The sequence below is a fragment of the Pristiophorus japonicus genome, chromosome 10, assembly GCF_044704955.1.
Source record: "Pristiophorus japonicus isolate sPriJap1 chromosome 10, sPriJap1.hap1, whole genome shotgun sequence".
NCBI lineage: Eukaryota > Metazoa > Chordata > Chondrichthyes > Pristiophoridae > Pristiophorus > Pristiophorus japonicus.
The window spans coordinates 48,363,177-48,385,072 of NC_091986.1; the positions used below are offsets into that span (position 1 = coordinate 48,363,177).

The following is a 21,896-nucleotide window of genomic DNA, read 5'->3' on the forward strand; positions in this document are numbered from 1 at the left end:
TATCGCACCTTTCACAACCACAGGACGTCTCAAAGCACTTTACAGCTAATTAAGTACTTTTGGAGTGCAGTCACTGTTGTATTGTGGGAAACGCGGCAGCCAAATTTTGCGCACAGCAAGCTCCCACAAACAGCAATGTGATAATGACCAGATAATCTGTTTTTGTTCTGTTGATTGAGGGATAAATATTGACCAGGACACCGGGGACAACTCCTCTGCTCTTCAAAATAGTACCATGGGATCTTTTGAGTCCACTTGAGACGGGGCTTTGGTTTAACATCTCATCTGACAGTGCAGCACTCCCTCAGCACTGCACTGGAGTGTCAGCCCAGATTTATGTGCTCTAGTTCCTGGAATGGGACTTGACCCCACAACCTTCTGACTCAGAGGCGAGTGTACTCATCATCATAGACAGTCCCTCGAATCAAGGATGACTTGTTTCCACGTCAAGAAGTTCACAGGTGTTTCAATGAAGGACCTAAAATTCCAGGTTCCGAACTAAATCTTGGAGGGTGGAAGATGCCTGTGCGTGGATTTTTTTAACGTGTGGTGGCCATTGCACACCAGCCACCACACGGGCTTGACAGAGCTAGGTCTTGGTCCAGTGGCAAGGATTAACCAAGACGACTGGACAGCTCTGCTGCATGGACCTAGTGCGCACACATATCGCAGTGTGGGCTGGTCCGTGCTGCCCCTGGGCCCTCGTCTCTTCTGGGCCCTGAATTCGCGCCTCTCCTGGGCCCCGAGCACATCCTTCTACAATCTCTCACCGCTCCTTTGCCCCAACCTCGCCGCTCCTGCTGTATCTGCCCACGCTCCAATCACCGATCTGGACATTGGTGACGTCTCTCTTCACTTCCGTTGCTCATCTGCTCTAGCACATGCTGCTCCCTGGAGTGCTATGCCTCCATGCCGCTCCTTCTGCTCCCTGGCCTGTTCCGATGGTGCTCGCAGATCGGGGGCCGGTCAGCCTGCTGGACCAGGCTTCCACGCCGCTCCTTCTGCTCCCCGGCCTACTCTGATGGTGCTCTCAGGCTGGGGGCCACTCAGCCCAGTGTTCTACCCACTGAGCCACAGCTGACAATGAATATGCTCTGCTTCCTAACATCAGTGGGTCAACTTGATTGACTTAAGAAAACAAACTTATAACTGTTCTCCTTCAGTCTAACATCTCAGGTCTGGCAAAAGCTTGCCCTTGTGCCATTCTGTTTAAAAATCTGACTGCCTCTCAACATGGGATATTCTGTTAATTCTGACCCCAGAGTATCATTGGTCTCAAGGAAACGTTTAAAATTCTGATGGGTTTAGACAGGTTAGATGCAGGAAGAATGTTCCCAATGTTGGGGAAGTCCAGAACCAGGGGTCACAGTCTAAGGATAAGGGGTAAACCATCTAGGACCGAGATGAGGAGAAACTTCTTCACCCAGAGAGTGGTGAACCTGTGGAATTCTCTACCACAGAAAGTTGTTGAGGCCAATTCACTAAAAAAAAGGAGTTAGATGTAGTCCTTACTACTAGGGGGATCAAGGAGTATGGCGAGAAAGCAGGAATGGGGTACTGAAGTTACATGTTCAGCCATGAACTCATTGAATGGCGGTGCAGGCTCAAAGGGCCGAATGGCCTACTCCTGCACCTATTTTCTATGTTTCTATGTCTACCTTGGAAACGATTATTGATGAGCTCAAATGGATAGAATAATCTCACTGTGATCACTTGTCAGTCATCACTGAAATGTCCAAACTGACTTTCATTGTTCGAAGCACACTGGTTCAGACGTTCCATCAGAATGTTAATCCATCTGTAGTATCCTGTGAATGTAACCATTTGAGAGCACAGTTTAACTCAATAGTAGGATTTGCAATTGGTCTTTGTGATGCCTTTATCTTCCTGCACTCGCACATTCCAGGAAATCCCAAAGCGCTTTGAAGCCAATGAAGTACTTTTTTGAAGTGTCATCACTGTTATAATGTAGGGAAACACAGCGGCCAATTTGTGCACAGCAAGCTCCCACAAACAGCAATTTTGTTCCCAGGACATTGGGGAGAGCTCCATTGTTGTTCTTCTAATAGTGCCTAGTGCCAAATAATTTAACTGGTCGCTAATTGCCGCCATTCTTTTATCCTGTTGTGCAGGTTCATGGCAGAGTTTGACCTTAGGACATACGACTCTGAGGGGGTCATAGTCTATGCCAAAACCAATGAGAATGGAGCTTGGTTCCTGTTTGCTGTTCGAGACGGAAAGCTTGAAGTTCAGTTCAAGAACGAGCATCTCCCCAAGGTGACAACCAGCGGAGGGCCATTGATTAACGATGGGACCTGGCACACAGTAAGTTATCACAAAATCATACAGCACAGAAGGAGGCAATTCGGCCCATTGTGCTCGTGCCGGCTTGCTGAAAGAGCAATCCAATTAGTCCCACACACCCTGCTCTTTCACTATTGCCCTGCAAATTTCTCCTCTTCAAGTGTTTATCCAATTCCCTTTTGAAAATTACTATTTAATCTGCTTCCACCGCCCTTTCAGACTCCGTCTGCCCTCTCGGGTGGGTCTAAAAGAACCATGGCATTATTTTGCAGTAGATCAGGGGAGATATCCCCAGTGTCCTGGGCCCATATTTATCCCTCAACCAACATAACAAAAACAGATTACCTGGTAATTTATCTCATTGCTGTTTGTGGGAGCTTGCTGTGCGCAATTTGGCTGCTGCGTTTCCTACATTACAACAGTGACTCCACTTCACAAAGTCCTTCATTAGTTGTAAAGTGCTTTGGGACATCCTGAAGTTATGAAAGGCTTTCTATAAATGCTCATTCTTTTTCATATTATTGTTCTGGGATATCGTTGAATACAGCTTGTTCCATATGTGTTTGGAGATTTTGGAGTGGTTGAAGATTCTGTTACCTGTTTCTTACCCGGGTCTTTCCACTAACTGAACGCACTGTGCGGTCACAGGAGTGAGGTGCGTGCTAAGAGCAACACACAATTCTTATCTTCTGTGAGTTCTGGGTAACTGAGCGCATGTCTGGTCGTGTCTTGAGCTGAACGTTGGAATGTTTTCTCTTTTAGATCTCTGTGGAAGAGACGCAGAGCAGTGTGGTGGTGAAGATTGCCCGGGAGGCCGTGATCAAAATCAACAGTCCCGGGCGCCTGTTCCCCTCGGATAACCGAACGGCAGAGATAAAGATATCGATCGCGGGTTTGCCCAGACAAGTGGATCATATCCTTCCGGCTGTAATCACAGTTTATTGAAACATTTTACAGCAGTTGGTGAAGAGCAAAGCTTAAGTCAATGTTTACATTGCAGAGCGGGAAAGGGAACTTGGAACATATTGTTTCATCGATAAGTCTTTCCTAATCGGTCCTTTGTCAAACCTTCGCTCCGGAGCCCCTTTCACTCATTTGAATTTGACCATTCTCTTCCAATATGCAGCTCGCTGTAAAATTCAAACAGTGCGAATTTCCGCTCAAGCAGACCAGGCACCAGGGCTGAGTACCGGGAGGTCACTGCACCAAGTTCAGTGATGTACAATTCACGTCCACTCAAGGGTAAATGTAGCACGAGCTGATCGTTGTACCCGAATTTCCCCCGGGGTAAACTTGTGTCTCGCATATCAGCAACTCGTGCGTGTGTCTCCTATCTGATTTCCATGCCCAAATTCGTAGTATGGGGCTTCTGTTGTGGGCAACCCCATACCAGGAGCATTAACATTAACCCCAGAGAGTCATAGAACCCACAGCACAGAAACAGGCCATTCGGCTCTGTGCCAGTGTTTATGCTCCACATAAGCCTCGTCCCACCCTACTTCATCTCATCACTCTCTGGGTAAAGACGTTTCTCCTGAATTCCCTATTCGATTTATTAGTGACTATCTTATAGTGATACCCTTTCCACCTGCCCCTCTTCATTCCCCAAAATCAAGTCCAGGACCACCCCCTCTCTTGTTGGGCTTGTTACATATTGGCTAAAGAAGTTTCCCTGAATGTATTTTAGGAATTCCTCATCCTCTGTACCATTCACACTACCTTTTTCCCAGTTAATATTAGGGTAGTTGAAATCCCCAACTATTACAGCTCTGTAGTTTCCACACTTCGCAGCAATTGGCCCACATATTTGTTCTTCTATCTCCCTCTGTCTGTTTGGGGATCTATAGTACACTCCCAGTTATGTGATCACCCCTTTTTTGTTCTTCAATTCAACCTATATGGCCTCGTTTGATGACCCCTCAAACATATCATCCCTTCTCACAGCTGTAATTGTTTCTTTAATCAATACTATGACCCCCCCTTCTCCTTTTATACCCCCCTCTCTATCCCGTCTGAAAACCCTGTAACCAGGAATGTTGAGCTGCCATACCTGCCCTTCTTTCAGCCATGTCTCAGTAATGGCTTAATATCATACTCCCAAATGTCAATCTGTGCTCTCAGCTCATCTGCCTTATTACCTATACTCCATGCATTAAAGTACAGCTTGAGCCTTCCTTATCCCTCGGGATCTGGCCTGTGCCGAATAAGGGATTTTTCCGGATAAAGGGAGGTCAGCCCGAGGGGGTGGGGGGGCGGGAGGAGGTAGCCCGAGGTCGGGGTGGGGGGAGAAGGTCGGTGCCCCGGGCGAGCCGAATGTCGGTGCGCTGAGTGTCGGCGAGCCCCCACACAAGCGAATAAGAATGAACGGCTTGCATTTATATAGCGCTTTTCACGACCTCAGGACACCCCAAAGCGCTTTACAGCCAACATAGTACTTTTCGAAGTGTAGTCACTGTTGTAATGTGGGAAACGCGGCAGCCATAGAAACATAGAAAATAGGTGCAGGAGTAGTCCATTCGGCCCTTCGAGCCTGCACCGCCATTCAATGAGTTCATGGCTGAACATGCAACCTCAGTACCCCATTCCTGCTTTCTCGCCATACCCCTTGATCCCCCTAGTAGTAAGGACTACATCTAACTCCTTTTTGAATATATTTAGTGAATTGGCCTCAACAACTTTCTGTGGTAGAGAATTCCACAGGTTCAACACTCTCTGGGTGAAGAGGTTTCTCCTCATCTCGGTCCTAAATGGCTTACCCCTTATCCTTAGACTGTGACCCCTGGTTCTGGATTTCCCCAACATTGGGAACATTCTTCCTGCATCTAACCTGTCTAAACCCGTCAGAATTTTAAACGTTTCCATGAGATCCCCTCTCATTCTTCTGAACTCCAGTGAATACAAGCCCAGTTGATCCAGTCTTTCTTGATATGTCAGTCCCGCCATCCCGGGAATCAGTCTGGTGAACCTTCGCTGCAGTCCCTCAATAGCAAGAATGTCCTTCCTCAAGTTAGGAGACCAAAACTGTACACAATACTCCAGGTGTGGCCTCACCAAGGCCCTGTACAACTGTAGTAACACCTCCCTGCCCCTGTACTCAAATCCCCTCGCTATGAAGGTCAACATGCCATTTGCTTTCTTAACCGCCTGCTCTACCTGCATGCCAACCTTCAATGACTGATGTACCATGACACCCAGGTCTCGTTGCACCTCCCCTTTTCCTAATCTGTCACCATTCAGATAATAGTCTGTCTCTCTGTTTTTACCACCAAGGTGCATAACCTCACATTTATCCACATTATACTTCATCTGCCATGCATTTGCCCACTCACCTAATCTATCCAAGTCACTCTGCAGCCTCATAGCATCCTCCTCACAGCTCACACTGCCACCCAACTTAGTGTCATCCACAAATTTGGAGACACTACATTTAATCCCCTCGTCTAAATCATTAATGTATAATGTAAACAGCTGCGGCCCCAGCACAGAACCTTGCGGTACCCCACTAGTCACTGCCTGCCATTCAGAAAAGTACCCATTTACTCCTACTCTTTGCTTCCTGTCTGCCAACCAGTTCTCAATCCACGTCAGCACACTACCCCCAATCCCATGTGCTTTAACTTTGCACATTAATCTCTTGTGTGGGACCTTGTCGAAAGCCTTCTGAAAGTCCAAATACACCACATCAACTGGTTCTCCCTTGTCCACTCTACTAATTAACTGTTTCATTCTCCATCCTAATGTAGAATTCCACCATATTATGGTCACTCTTCCCCAAGGGGCCTCGCACAATGAGATTGCTAATTAATCCTCTCTCATTACACAACACCCAGTCTAAGATGGCCTCCCCACTAGTTGGTTCCTCAACATATTGGTCTAGGAAACCATCCCTTATGCACTCCAGGAAATCCTCCTCCACCGTATTGCTTCCAGTTTGGTTAGCCCAATCTATATGCATATTAAAGTCACCCATGATAACTGCTGCACCTTTATTGCATGCACCCATAATTTCCTGTTTGATGCCCTCCCCAACATCAGTACTACTGTTTGGAGGTCTGTACACAACTCCCACTAACGTTTTTTGCCCTTTGGTGTTCTGCAGCTCTACCCATATAGATTCCACATCATCCAAGCTAATGTCCTTCCTAACTATTGCATGAATCGCCTCTTTAACCAGCAATGCTACCCCACCTCCTTTTCCTTTCTGCCTATCCTTCCTGAATGTTGAATACCCTTGGATGTTGAGTTCCCAGCCCTGATCACCCTGGAGCCACATCTCTGTAATCCCAATCACATCATATCTGTTAACATCTATTTGCACAGTTAATTCATCCACCTTATTACGGATACTCCTTGCATTAAAACACAGAGCCTTCAGGCTTGTCTTTTTAACACACCTTGTCCCTTTAGAATTTTGCTGTAATGTGGCCCTTTTTATTTTTTGCCTTGGGATTCTCTGGCCTCCACTTTTACTATTCTCCTTTCTATCTTTTGCCTCTGTCTCCCTTTTATTTCCCTCTGCCTGCCTGCATAGGTTCCCATCCCCCTGCCATATTAGTTTAACTCCTCCCCAACAGCACTAGCAAGCACTCCCCCTAGGACATTGGTTCCGGTCCTGCCCAGATGTAGACCGTCCGGTTTGTACTGGTCCCATCTCCCCCAGAACCGGTTCCAATGGCCCAGTAATTTGAATCGCTCCCTTCTGCACCACTCCTCAAGCCACATATTCATCTGAGCTATCCTGCGATTCCTACTCTGATAGCAATCCTGAGATTACTACTTTTGAGGTCCTATTTTTTAATTTAGCTCCTAGCTCCCTAAATTTGTCTCGTAGGACCTCATCCCGTTTTTTACCTTTATCGTTGGTACCTATGTGTACAACGACAACTGGCTGTTCACCCTACCTTTTCAGAATGTCCTGAACCCGCTCCGAGACATCCTTGACCCTTGCACCAGGGAGGCAACATACCATCCTGGAGTCTCAGTTGTGGCCGCAGAAACACCTATCTATTCCCCTTACAATTGAATCCCCTATCACTATCGCTCTCCCACTCTTCTTCCTGCCCTCCTGTGCAGCAGAGCCACCCACGGTGCCATGAACTTGGCTGCTACTGCCTTCCCCTGATGAGTCATCCCCCTCAATAGTACCCAAAGCGGTGTATCTGTTTTGCAGGGGGATGACCACAGGGGACCCCTGCCCTACCTTCCTTACACTGCTCTTCTTGCTGGTCACCCATTTACTATCTGGTGCACAGCAAGATCCCACAAACAGCAATGTGATAATGACCAGATAACCTGTTTTTTTTTATTCAGTGATGTTGACAGAGGGATCAATATTGACCAAGGACACCAGGGAGAACTCCCCTGGTCTTGTTTGAAATAATGGTCATGGAATCTTTTACATCCACACTGAGAGAGCAGACGGAGCCTCGGTTTAACGTCTGATCCGAAAGACTGCACCTCCTTGCAGCGCTCCGTCAGTACAGCCCCTCCGACAGTGCAGCGCTCCCTCAGCACTACACTGGAAGTGCCAGCCTAGATTTATGTGCTCAAGTCTCTGGAGTGGGGACTTAAATCCACAACCTTCTGACTCAGGGGTGAGGGTGCTGCTTGTAAAGTCCTTACACAATACCGCAAATCCACACGAGGCACATTCTATGGACAAAGTCACTCCATGACCTGAACCTTTGTTCCTAAGAAGTGATGACCCTGCGTGGGACCTCCATTTATATACCTGGATGACCAGGTGAGGAGTGTCTCTCACAAGTTCACCCCCTGTGGTCAAGGTGTGCATTTCTTACGTATATACAGTATTGTTACATAAAGGTTACATACATGACATCACCTCCCCCTCAATATCTTATTAGGATCATAGGTTAAGTCTCTCGGGTGGTCTGCGCTCTCTCGTGGAGCGCTGCAGTTGGGGCTCTGGTTGTTGAGCCTTGGTATACGTGTCTGTCACCTGTGGTGATTCCAGCCTGTGTGGGCTGACTGCAGGGACTGTGCATTCTGCTGAATGTTCGTGTTGCTCGTTCACTGGCGTTGGTGTGAATACCATCTCATGATCTTGTCAGGTTCCTCAGTGTCCATGCTGAACCTTTTTTTAACTTGGTCCAGTTGCTTGCGGCATATCTGCCCATTGTTAAGTTAAACCACTATGACCCTATTCCCCTCTTTGTCTATGACAGTACCCTCAAGCCATTTGGGCCCCAAAGCGTGATTGAGAACAAATACGGGGTCATCAATTTCTATACATCTCCCCCTTGAATTTCGGTCATAGTACTCGTTGAGAACAAATACGGGGTCATCAATTTCTATACATCTCCCCCTTGAATTTCGATCATGGTACTCGTTTTGGGACTGCGCTTGCCCTCAACAATGTCGGACATGACTGGATGAATGAGGAACAGCCGAGTTTTGAATGTTCGTTTCATGAGTAGCTCCGCGGGCGGGACCCCCATGAGCGAGTGCAGTCAGGACCTATAGGCCAGCAGGAGGCGCGATAGGCGGCATTGAAGGGAGGGTCCTTGAATCCGGAGCATGCCTTGTTTGATGATTTGGACCGCACGTTCTGCCTGGCCATTGGAGGCCGGTTTGAATGGTGCTGTACTGACATGGTTAATGCCATTGCCCGACATGAATTCCCGGAATTCGTGGCTTGTGAAACATGGGCCATTATCGCTAACAAGGATGCCCGGCAAGCCGTGGGTCGCAAAGACAGTGGTGGATGTCGTGCATGAATTCAAAATGATGCACTCGATCCATTTCGAGTACGCATCAACTACAATGAGGAACATTTTTCCCATGAATGGGCCCGCGTAGTCTACGTGAAAGCATGACCATGGCCTGGTGGGCCAGGGCCACGGGGTGAGTGGGGCTTCCCTGGGGGCATTACCTAGCTGGGCACACATCGTGCACCTGCGAACACAGTGTTCCAGGTCTGAATCAATTCCCGGTCACCACACATGTGACCGGGCAATGGCCTTCATCAGCACGATGCCTTGGTGCTCACTATGGAGTTCCCTGATGAATGCTTCCCTGCCCTTCTGGGGCATGACTACCCGGCTGCCCCATAGTAGGCAGTCGGCTTGGATGGAGAGCTCATCCATCCATCTGTGAAACAGTCTGACCTCCTCAGGGCATGCTTTGTGTGCGGGCGCCCAATCCCCAGTCACGACACATTTCTTAATCAAGGATAGGAAGGGATCTCTGTTGGTCCAGATTTTGATCTGGCGGGCTGTGATGGGAGAGCCTGCGCTATCAAAGGCATCGACAGCCATGACCATCTCAGCGCTTTGCTCCGCTGCCCCCTCAGTGGTGGCCAGTGGGAGCCTGCTGAGCACGTCAGCGCAGTTTTCAGTGCCGGGCCGGTGCCGGATGGAGTAGTCATACGCAGCGAGCATGACAGCCCATCGCTGTATGCGAGCTGACGCATTGGCATTGACAGCCTTGCTGTCTGACAACAGGAACGTTAACGGCTTGTGGTCTGTTTCTAATTCGAACCTCCTGCCAAAAAGGTACTGATGCATCTTTTTCACCCCATAGACACATGCGAGTGCTTCCTTCTCAACCATCCCATATCCCCGTTCAGCTTGAGAGAGCGACCTGGAGGCATAAGCCACAGGTTGCAGTTGGCCCTCAGCGTTACCCTGCTGCAACACGCACCCAACCCCATAGGACGATGCATCACACGTCAGAACCAACTTCTTATGGGGGTCGTACAGGGTCAACAACTTATTTGAACAAAGTAGGTTCTGCGCCCGGTTGAAAGCCCATTCCTGACAGTCCCCCCCAAAACCAATCGCAACCCTTATGCAGGAGCACGTGTAGCGGCTCCAACAATGTGCTTAAGTTCGGCAGAAAGTTCCCAAAATAGTTCGAGTCCCAGAAATGAACGCAACTCCGATGTGTTGCAGGGCCTGGGTGCTCGTCGAATCGCCACTGTTTTCGATTCGGTGGGCCGAATCTCATCTGCAGCAACCCTCCTGCCCAGGAATTCAACCTCTGGGGCCAAAAACACACATTTAGACTTCTTGAGTCGCAGGCCTATCCGGTCTAGTCGGCGTAGCACCTCCTGCAGGTTGTGGAGGTGTTCCTCGGTGTCACGACCGGTGATGAGGATATCGTCCTGAAATACGATTGTTCCGGGAATGGATTTGAGCAGGTTTTCCATGTTTCATTGAAAAATCGCGGCCGCTGATCGAATGCCAAACGGACACCTGTTGTAAACAACCTGTTGTGCGTGGCGATGGTGGTCAGTAGTTTAGATTCGTCGGCCAATTCTTGGGTCATGTAGGCTGAAGTGAGATCCAACTTGGTGACCAGCTTGCCGCCTGCCAGCGTGGCAAAAAGGTCCTCCACTCTCTAGAGCAGGTATTGATCTTGTAGGGACACCCAGTTGATCGTGGCCTTGTCGTCGCCACAGATCCTGACCGAGCCATCCGCTTTTAGGACGGGAACAATGGGGCTTGCCCAGTCGCTGAATTCAACGGGCGAGATGATGCCCTCTCTCAGCAACCGGTCCAACTCGCTCTCAATTTTCTCCCGCATCACATACGGCAGAGCTCTGGCTTTGTGGTGCACTGGTCTGGCGTCCGGGGTGATGCGTATCACTACTTTGGTACCTTTGAACGACCCGACGCCAGGTTGAAATAGTGATTCAAATTGCTGTAGGACCTGTGAGCATGAACTTCGCTCCACAGATGACATGACGTGCACATCCCCCCATTTCAAGTTCATCTCAGCTAACCAGCTCCTCCCCAACAGTGCGGGACCATTGCCCGGGACAATCCAGAGCGGCAGCCAGTTCACCGATCCATTGTGTGTGACCGCCAACATTTCACTGCCTAGCACTGGAATGATTTCTTTAGTGTACATCCGTAATTGTGTCTCAATGTGTTCTAGTTTGGGTCTGCTGGCTTTGAGTGGCCACAGCTTTTCGAATTGTTGAACACTCATGAGTGACTGGCTGGCCCCCGTGTCCAGCTCCATGCATACAGGGATGCTGTTTAATAGGACTTTCATCATCATGGTTGGCGTTTTGGTATATGAGCTGTGAATGTTTGCCACATGAACCCGCTGAACTTCAGCGTCCATTGATTTGCCCCAAGCGTCTTCCTGCCTCGCAGACCCCTCATCTGGTTCATCCGCCTCGTATATTAGCCTGGTTACAGGCTTTCGGCACATTCTGGCTAAATGGCCACTGAGGTTACAATTTCTGCAGCCGAACTGTTGAAACCTGCAAGTCCTGGCAGCATGTCTGCCCCCACACCTCCAGCATGAACTGAGATTTCCATTGTTGTGAACAAAAGAGCTGTTACAAGGCATTCCTCGTTGATTGTCCCTTGGACTGCTCTTGAGCACCCTGTCAGTGGGTGTCAATGGCCCCATCCCGGGCCGCATTGTCCACTGGGGGGGCATAAATGTGTCGCGTTTATGATATTGACTCCCTGATCCATCGCCACGTTGGAGGCAGAATTGTGCGCGTACATTATCTTGGTTTCCTCCTCCCCAGCCATGAAAGTCTGAGCCATCAACGCCGCCGTTTCCAAGGTCAAGTCCTTGGTCTCAATTAGCTTTCTGAAAATCCCAGCATGACCGATGCCCTTAATAAAGAAATCCCTCAGCATCTCCCCCCCCCTGTAGGCGTCTGTGAACTTACAGAGGCTGGCCAAGCGCCGGAGGTCCACAACGAAATCCGGTATGCTCTGTCCTTCCCGACATCGGTAGGTATAGAATCTGTGTCGGGCCATGTGTACGCTGCTCGCTGGTTTGAGGTGCTCACCGGTTAGTTTGCTGAGCTCTTCAAAGGTTTTGTCCGCCGGCTTCTTGGGTGCTAGCAAGTCTTTCATGAGCGCGTGAGTCTTAGATCCACAGCTGGTCAGCAGATGAGCTCTTCACTTGTCGGCCGCTGCGTCTCCCAGCCAGTCCTTCGTGACAAAACTCTGCTGGAGCCTCTCAATGAAATCGTCCCAGTCCTCACCAACACAGTACCGTTCATCTGTGCTGCTGGTGGCCATTCTCATGGGTCATTGATTCCCATTTCTCGTCGCCAATGTAAAGTCCTTACACAATACCACAAATCCACATGAGGCACAGTCTATGGATAAGGTTACTCTATGACCTGAACCTTTATTCGCAGAACTAAGAAGTGATGACCCTGCGTGGGACCTCCCTTTATATACCTGGATGACCAGGTGAGGAGTGTCTCCCACAAGTTCACCCCCTGTGGTCAAGGTGTGCATTTCTTATGTATATACAGTATTGCAGTGTTGTTAAATAAAGGTCACATACATGACACTGCCCACTGGGTCACAGCTGACACAAAAAAGCCCAATTCTCTGTCATTCTTTCCTACAACTTCAAGGCTACGTGACTCCTTACCTCCCCCTCCTGTTCCCTCCCACAGTCCATACGTTTTTGTTGCAAAAAACAAACTTGCCGTCAACTAATCACTTCAGCCCTCCCGCCCCGCCTCTTCCCAGCCCCTCCTCCTCCCCCCCTCCTCCTCCTCCCCCCCCCTCCTCCTCCTCCTCCCCCCCCCCCTCCTCCTCCTCCCCCCACCCCACATCATTCTCTCCTACTCTCGGCATCATGGTGATGGTGGCCCAGGACTTGCTGGGTCTCAGCCCATCACCTAGTTTACGCAATGATAAAAAAATTCTCACCCAGACACAGCAGCCCCTGATCTAGAGGCCCCACCCCCGCCAGACCACCCCCGTGCATGACTCAGCTCTGTGGGTCAACGTTCAGTTCGGTGCGCTCTCTCTCTCTACACGTTTCACGTGTCACCTCCCCCTCCCCCCCACCCAGAGACCAGATGTTCAGAGCGTGTAACAGAAAAAAAATCCCCTGACCCATGCACTTCCTGTCAGTCTCCCCGCTTCATAAGAACATAAGAATTAGGAACAGGAGTAGGCCATCTAGCCCCTCAAGCCTGCTCCGCCATTCAACAAGATCTGGCCATGGACTCAGCTCCACTTACCCGCCCGCTCCCCATAACCCTTATTGGTTAAAAATCTATCTATCTGTGATTTGAATACATTCAATGAGCTAGCCTCAACTGCTTCCTTGGGCAGAGAATTCCACAGATTCACAACCCTCTGGGAGAAGAAATTCCTTCTCAACTCTTTTAAATTGGGCAGCTAGGGACGGGCAGGCTTTGCCAGCAACGGCCACATCCCGAGAATGAATGAAACAATAAGTAGTCACACTGCAGCATACTCACCCGCTTCCCAGGGTCTCCCAGCTCTCCCTTGTCACCCTTCATTCCGATACTAGAATGTCCCTGTAGATGTAGAAATAGTCACTTGAGGTCAGTAACGTATTTAAAATTGGACAACCCCAGGATTCTCGAAGAACGTCCTTGCCTTTTGGGAGTTTCATTTTGCAAACCCCTTTTTTTAAAAGAGTCTTTTAAATGTTCTGTTGTTTTCAGTCAATACGTGTTGGTGATTGACCAGGTTCACATCTCGTAACCAGAAGTAATGGCATGTTCCGGGGAGCAGATTGGGTTTTCACAATAACGTTCAGGCCACGGTGATTGTGTTGATGAACATCATTTGAAAGTAAATGGTTGGACTTTTTTTTTGAGTCATACATAAGAACATAAGAACATAAGAATTAGGAACAGGAGTAGGCCATCTAGCCCCTCGAGCCTGCTCCGCCATTCAACAAGATCATGGCTGATCTGGCTGTGGACTCAGCTCCACTTACCCGCCCGCTCCCCATAACCCTTAATTCCCTTATTAGTTAAAAATCTATCTATCTGTGACTTGAATACATTCAATGAGCTAGCCTCAACTGCTTCCTTGGGCAGAGAATTCCACAGATTCACAACCCTCTGGGAGAAGAAATTCCTTCTCAACTCGGTTTTAAATTGGCTCCCCCATATTTTGAGGCTGTGCCCCCTAGTTCTAGTCTCCCCGACCAGTGGAAACAATCTCTCTGCCTCTATCTTGTCTATCCCTTTCATTATTTTAAATGTTTCAATAAGATCACCCCTCATCCTTCTGAACTCCAACGAGTAAAGACCCAGTCTGCTCAATCTATCATCATAAGGTAACCCTCTCATCTCCGCAATCAGTCTCGTGAATCGTCTCTGTACCCCCTCCAAAGCTAGTATATCCTTCCTTAAGTAAGGTGACCAAAACTGCACGCAGTACTCCAGGTGCGGCCTCACTAATACCCTGTACAGTTGCAGCAGGACCTCCCTGCTTTTGTACTCCATCCCTCTCACAAGGAAGGCCAACATTCCATTCGCCTTCCTGATTACCTGCTGCACCTGCAAACTAACTTTTTGGGATTCATCCAAAAAGAGTTTCATGCACAAGGACCCCCAGGTCCCTCTGCACCGCAGCATGTTGTAATTTCTCCCCATTCAAATAATATTCCCTTTTACTGTTTTTTTTTCCAAGGTGGATGACCGCACACTTTCCGACATTGTATTCCATCTGCCAAACCTTAGCCCATTCGCTTAACCTATCTAAATCTCTTTGCAGCCTCTCTGTGTCCTCTACACAACCCGCTTTCCCACTAATCTTTGTGTCATCTGCAAATTTTGTTACACTATACTCTGTCCCCTCTTCCAGGTCATCTATGTATATTGTAAACAGTTGTGGTCCCAGCACCGATCCCTGTGGCACACCACTAACCACCGATTTCCAACCCGAAAAGGACCCATTTATCCCGACTCTCTGCTTTCTGTTCGCCAGCCAATTCTCGATCCTTTCCAAGTGCTTCCTTTCTTTGCACTTTCATGTGCAGGTTTTCTGCTTCTACGGCCCGTGATTGTGAAATCATTGACGAGATCAGTTTAATGTCCAAACATCCCCTACTGAGAGCTTCCGGGGACAGAATGTTCCCAGGGGCCAGGCCTAGACAGTAGACATCTCCTCACCACCTCACCATCGCTTTTCTTAATCTGCATTTCCTCTCCTTTAACTATGAGGATAGATTGGATAGACTGGGGTTTGCTTTCCTTGGAACAGAGGAGGCTGAGGGGAGACCTCATTGATGTGTATAACATTATGAGGGGACTAGATATAGTGATAGAAAGGGCCTATTTCCTTTAGCAGAAGGGTCAACAACTAAGGGGCATAAATTTAAAGTAATTGGTAGGAGGTTTAGAGGGGATTTGAGGGGAAATTTGTTCACACAGAGGGTGGTGGGTCTGGAACTCTCACCACATTTAAAAAGTACTTGGATGTGCACTTGAAATGTCGTAACCTACAGGGTTACGGACCAAGAGCTGGAAAGTGGGATTAGGCTGGATAGCCTCTTGTTGGCCAGCACGGATATGATGGGCCGAAATGGCTTCCTTCCGTGCTGTAAACTTCCATGATTCTATGATTTAATGACACTTCACCCATCTGCTGTCATCTGGATTACACCTAAAACAACTTGCATTGAAGTAGTGCCTTTAATCTATGGGACAGTAAACTGTGAGGAGAACACAAAACGTCTGCAAAGGGATATAGATATATGAAGTGAAAGAAAGAAAGACTTACATTTATATAAAACCTTTCACGACTACCAGGCGTCTCAAAGTGCTTTACAGCCAATGAAGTACTTTTGAAGTGTTGTAATGTGGGGCACACAGCAAGCTCCCACAAACAGCAATGTGAATAAGACCGGATAATCTGTTTTTGGTGTGTTGATTGAAGGAGAAATGTTGGTCAGGACAACGGGAATAACTCCCTGCTCTTCTTTAAAATAGTGCCCTGGGATCTTTTACATCCACCTGAGAGGGCAGACAGGGCCTTGGTTTAACGTCACATCCGAAAGACGGCATCTAAGACAGAGCAGCACTCGAGCAGCACTCCCTCAGCACTAATTGGAGTGTCAGCCTAGATTTATGTGCTCAAGTTCCTGGATGGGACTTGAGAGGAAACAAAGAAAGAAAAATAGAGAGAGTAAAAGAAAAAAGAAGGGAGTGGGATAGAGAGAATGTGGCAGACAGAAGAGAGAGGGGCAATACTGGGTGAATCATAGACTCATAGAAATTTACAGCACGGAAGGAGGCCATTTTGGCCCATCATATCCGTGCCGGCCGACCAAGAGCTATCCAGCCTAATCCCACTTTCCAGCTCTTGGTCCATAGCCCTGTAAGTTACGGAACTTTAAACATAGAAGTATAGAAACAGAAAATAGGTGCAGGAGTAGGCCATTCAGCCCTTCGAGCCATTCAATATGATCATAGCTGATCATGCAACTTCAGTACCCCATTCCTGCTTTCTCTCCATACCCCTTGCTCCCTTTAGCCGTAAGGGTCACATCTAACTCCCTTTTGAATATATCTAACCAACTGGCCTCAACAACTTTCTGTGGTAGAGAATTCCACAGGTTCACAATTCTCTGAGTGAAGAAGTTTCTCCTCATCTCGGTCCTATATGGTTTACTCCTTATCCTTAGACTGTGACCCCGTTTCTGGACTTCCCCAACATCGGGAACATTCTTCCTGCATCTAACCCGTCCAATCCCATCAGAATTTTATATGTTTCTATGAGATCCCCTCTCATTTTTCTAAATTCCAGTGAATATAAGCTTAGTCGATCCATTCTTTCTTCATATGTCAGTCCTGCCATCCCGGGAATCAATCTGGTGAACCTTCAGACATGACCTTCCCTTAACAAATCCGTGCTGACTGTCCTTGATTAATCCATGTCTTTCCAAATGAAGATTTATCCTGTCCTTCAGGATTCTTTCCAATAATTTTCCCACCACTGAAGTTAGGCTGACAGGCCTGTAATTACTCAGTCTATCCCTTTCTCCCTTTTTAAACAAAGGTACAACATTAGCAGTCCTCCAGTCGTCTGGCACCACACCTGTAGCCAGAGAGGATTAGAAAATGATAGTCAGAGCCTCTGCTATTTCCTCTTTTGCTTCTCTTAACAGCCTGGGATACATTTCATCCAGGCCTGGGGATTTATCCACTTTCAAAGCTGCTGAGCCCCTTAATACTTCCTCTCTCACTATGTTTATTCCGTCTAATATTTCACAAATTCCTCCCTCATTGCAAAGTCTGCATCGCCCCTCTCTTTTGTGAAAACAGATACAAAGTATTCATTAAGAATCATACCCACATCTTCTGCCTCCACACGCAGATTTCCTTTATGGTGTCTAATAGGCCCCACTCTTTCTTGAGTTATAAGAACATAAGAATATATCCTTTTGCTCTTAATGTGTTTATAAAACATCTTTGGGTTTTCCCTGATTTTACTTGCCAACATTTTTTCATGCTCTGTCTTTGCTTTCCTGATATCTTTTTTTAATTGCAGCCCTGCACTTTTTGTACTCCTCTAGAGTTTCTGCCGTATTGAGTTCTCGGTATCTGCCATAAGCTTCCCTTTTTTTCATTATTTTTCCCTGTTTGCCCCTTGCCATCAAGGGGGCTCTAGATTTGTTAGCCCCACCCTTTTTCTTTAAGGGAACATACTTGCTCTGTACCCTCAGGATCTCCTCCTTGAATGCCTCCCACTGCTCTGACACTGATTTACCATCAAATAGCCGTTTCCCGTCCATTTTGGCCAAATCCCATCTCGGCTCAGCAAAATTGGCTTTACCCCAATTGAGAACTTTTATTCCTGGTCCACCTTTGTCCTTTTCCATAACTACCCTAAATCTTACTGAATTATGATCACTAGCACCAAAATGCTCTCCCACTGAGGAAATAGCCTCTCTATGTCTACCCAATCGAAAGCTTTCATAATTTTAAAGACCTCTATTAGGTCACCCCTCTGCCTTCTCTTTTTTAGAGAAAAAAGCCCCAAGTCTGTTCAGTCTTTCCTGGTAATTATAACCTCTCAGTTTTGGTATCATCCTTGTAAATCTTTTTTACACTTTCTTCAGTGCCTCTATATCTTCCTTTTAAATGGAGATTTGAACAGTACTCCAGGTGTGATCTAACTAAGGTTCTTTATATTCCGTACTGCAAATGAATGCCAGTACTTAGTTCAAAATATATCCCTGAACACTGACCTTGCTCAGTGTGGGGGAGAGATGGTCAGATTCCAATTAAGCGACTGACGATTCTGGGAAGTGAGGTCAGTCAAGAGAGAGGTGAACCAGGTGCTTTCAAAATAAAAGTCTGGCCATGCGAATTTCAAGGCACAGTTTCACACAAACTGTGAATGTTGGCAAGAACCAACACGTTCGTCTTCTCAAATAGTAGCAAATAAATAGAACTGTTTAATATTTTTCTTCATGTTTCTCCTATCAAAGACTTTGAAGACTCGAGGGTTTGTTTTGTGAGGCAGCTCCAGCACAGATTGGCGATATGGCGACAATACCGTAGTCACGATTCTCCAATCTACACTCCCCGCCAGCAAGACTTATTGTCTTGGGGATTTACTCCTTCAACATAAAGCAATTGGTGCTCCCAATGACTTGATAAAAGTTCCCATTTACCAACACTATAGTTTCCTTTTATCAGTGTGGCTCAGTCAGTATCACTCGCCATTGAGTCAGAAGGTCGTGGGGTCAAGCTTCCACTGAGGGACATAATCTGAGCCTGACACCCCAGTGTAGTACTGAGGGAGTGCTGCACTGTCTGAGGGGCAGTACTGAGAGAGCGCTACACTGTCTGAGGGGCAGTACTGAGGGAGCACTGCAGTGTCGGAGGGAGGTGCAGTACCGAGGAAGTGCTGCATTGTCGGATGGGCATTACTGAGGGAGTGCTGCACTGTCAGAGGGACAGTACTGAGGGAGTGCTACACTGTCGGAGGAGCAGTACTGAGGGAGCGCTGCACTGTCGGAGGGGCAGTACAGAGGGAGCGCTGCACTGTCGGAGGGGCAGTACTGAGGGAGCGCTGCGCTGTCGGAGGGAGGGGCAGTAGCGAGGGAGCGCTGCACTGTCGGATGTGCTGTCTTTCAGATGTCTGCCTGTTAAGGTGAATGTAGAAGAGCAAGAGAGTTCCTCAGGTGTCTTGGCCAGTATTCCTCCCTTAACCAACACCGTTGGTTCTGGGATCTTGCAAACAAGTAATTTGTTTGAAGGGTTCTCAGAGATTTCCCACAGACCTGTTAAATGTAAATCTGTCTTTAATGTAACTTGGGCGGTTGAGAGTGCATTTATAAAATGTATGTGGGATATCTAGTGGTATACAATAGGTAATGGCTGATTTACTTTAATGCCAGTTTTAATGAATCAAGTTGATGTGAATTTATTCCACTGAATTGCACGAGTCTCAGTTTTTAAATGCCCTGTTCTGCTCTTTAAGAAATCTGTCATTTTCCTGGATACAGCAACCTGGTGGTTCTGGTATTGAAGGAGAAACTCCGAGGTTGCGACTTGAAATCCCATTCCCAACCATGGCAAGTCGTGAAATTCAGTTCAGCAAATTTGGTCATTTCTGGGCTGGCACCGGAGAAGTGATCATGAAGCTGCCGGACTGTTGTAAAAATCCACCTGGTTCATCAGTGTCCTTCAGGGAACCTGCATCCGTACCCGGTCTGGTCTACACATGACTCCAGTTCCATGCTCTGTGCTCGGCTCAATGCATTCGGGCAACTAGAGATGGGCAATAGAGATTCCCTTGTCCAGTGTCGCCTGCATCCCAAGAACAACTAAAAGTTGTGAAATGTTTTGAGATGTTGAATGATCTCAAAATAAAGACAGTTCGGCCAAAGAGTCTTCCTGATTGAAACTTCCTGGGACGAGGCTTTGAATAGGAACCTCGGTGTCTGTGCGAATTAATCTCGGGATAAAATCCAGTGAATTGCCTGTCCCCAGATGGGGGTCAGAGCAGGACTGGGAGAGGCTTGTTGGGAAATATTGGAACTGTTACAGATCTTACACAAGAAAAGAAAATGCTTCAAAGTGTGTGATTGGGATCAGCAGTGAGACCATCGGGTCTGATGGGTTCAAAGCATTTTAAGAAATGCTTGTGGACGTAAGATACGATCAAACTGGGCTCATTGCCAAACCTTAATCAGATCACATCCCAAACTGCATCTATTGTATAAGAGAGCACACACCTTTCTCTGTTTTTAACTTCAGTAATTACTCTGGACTAAACCTCTCTAGATGAATCCTCGGTTAGACGGGTGCATGCGCAGGTGGAGCTGGATGAATCAAGGATCTGCCGGAATTGAGGACGTCATTCAGAATATAAAAACCAAGCAGTGCTACCAGAATGTAGAGAAGGGTTCCTACTTCCCTGGCAGGGGATATGCGATGTTTCCGTTAAACTACAGTAAGTGGCATGACTAACTCTTTATGGGGGAGTTTTTAAGTGACTCTGCTCCCAGTGTGGAGTCTCACTTGATGGGAGCAGGGATCAGAAAATTATGCGAGAGTTCAGTGCTCGTGAATTCTGAAGCAATTCGTTGGCTGTAAAGTGCTTTAGGTCACACTGAGGACGTGAAAGGCACTATAGAAATGCAGGTTCTTTCTGTTTTGATTCGAAGATTGGGAGCTTGGCAAATTGCGTTCCCAATTCTCCAATCTGTGCTTCAATTGATTGGAGATTTGGAAAATACCACAATGTAAAAATCCAAATGTCTTTCTATTTACATTGTATTTTACATCACTGCAAGCAAGTCATATTTACAGCGGATCAAGGAGAAGGCCCATCATCGTCACCTAGGGATGGACCACAACTGTTTACAATATACATAGATGACCTGGAAGAGGGGACAAAGTGTAGTGTAACAAAATTTGCAGATGACACAAAGATTAGTGGGAAAGCGGGTTGTGTAGAGGACACAGAGAGACTGCAAAGAGATTTAGATAGGTTAAGCGAATGGGCTAAGGTTTGGCAGATGGAATACAATGTCGGAAAATGTGAGGTCATCCACCTTGGAAAAAAAACAGTAAAAGGGAATATTATTTGAATGGGGAGAAATTACAACATGCTGCGATGCAGAGGGACCTGGGGGTCCTTGTGCATGAATCCCAAAAAGTTAGTTTGCAGGTGCAGCAGGTAATCAGGAAGGCGAATGGAATGTTGGCCTTCATTGCAAGAGAAATGGAGTACAAAAGCAGGGAGGTCCTGCTGCAACTGTACAGGGTAATGGTGAGGCCGCACCTGGAGTACTGCGTGCAGTTTTGGTCACCTTACTTAAGGAAGGATATACTAGCTTTGGAGGAGGTACAGAGACGATTCACTAGGCTGATTCCGGAGATGAAGAGGTTACCTTATAATGATAGATTGAGTAGACTAGGTCTTTACTCGTTGGAGTTCAGAAGGATGACGGATGATCTTATAGAAACATTTAAAATAATGAAAGGGATAGACAAAATTGAGGCAGAGAGGTTGTTTCCACTGGTCGGGGAGACTAGAACTAGGGGGCACAGCCTTAAAATACGGAGGAGCCAATTTAAAACCGAGTTGAGAAGGAATTTCTTCTCCCAGAGGGTTGTGAATCTGTGGAATTCTCTGCCCAAGGAAGCAGTTGAGGCTAGCTCATTGAATGTATTCAAATCACAGATAGATAGATTTTTAACCAATAAGGGAATTAAGGGTTATGGGGAGCGGGCAGGTAAGTGGAGCTGAGTCCACGGCCAGATCAGCCATGATCTTGTTGAATGGCGGAGCATTATCAAGGGGCTAGATGGCCTACTCCTGTTCCTAATTCTTATGTTCTTATACAGT

General features: G+C 47.4%; 1 protein-coding gene and 1 long non-coding RNA gene across 2 annotated transcripts in view; one reads left to right on the plus strand and one right to left on the minus strand.

Moving 5' to 3' along the window:
- pros1 (protein S) overlaps window positions 1-21,896 on the plus strand; it is an 89,355-nt gene that overhangs the window by 60,817 nt on the left and 6,642 nt on the right. The window contains exons 10-12 of the mRNA XM_070891799.1: window positions 2,133-2,325; window positions 3,067-3,231; window positions 20,327-20,495. Of these exons, the coding sequence (XP_070747900.1) occupies window positions 2,133-2,325; window positions 3,067-3,231; window positions 20,327-20,495 (527 nt within the window). The remainder of the gene's footprint in view (window positions 1-2,132; window positions 2,326-3,066; window positions 3,232-20,326; window positions 20,496-21,896) is intronic.
- The window catches only part of LOC139274983 (uncharacterized), a 48,130-nt gene that overhangs the window by 16,961 nt on the left and 9,273 nt on the right, over window positions 1-21,896 (minus strand). The window contains exon 2 of the long non-coding RNA XR_011595643.1: window positions 13,529-13,588. This is a non-coding gene — a long non-coding RNA (uncharacterized lncRNA). The remainder of the gene's footprint in view (window positions 1-13,528; window positions 13,589-21,896) is intronic.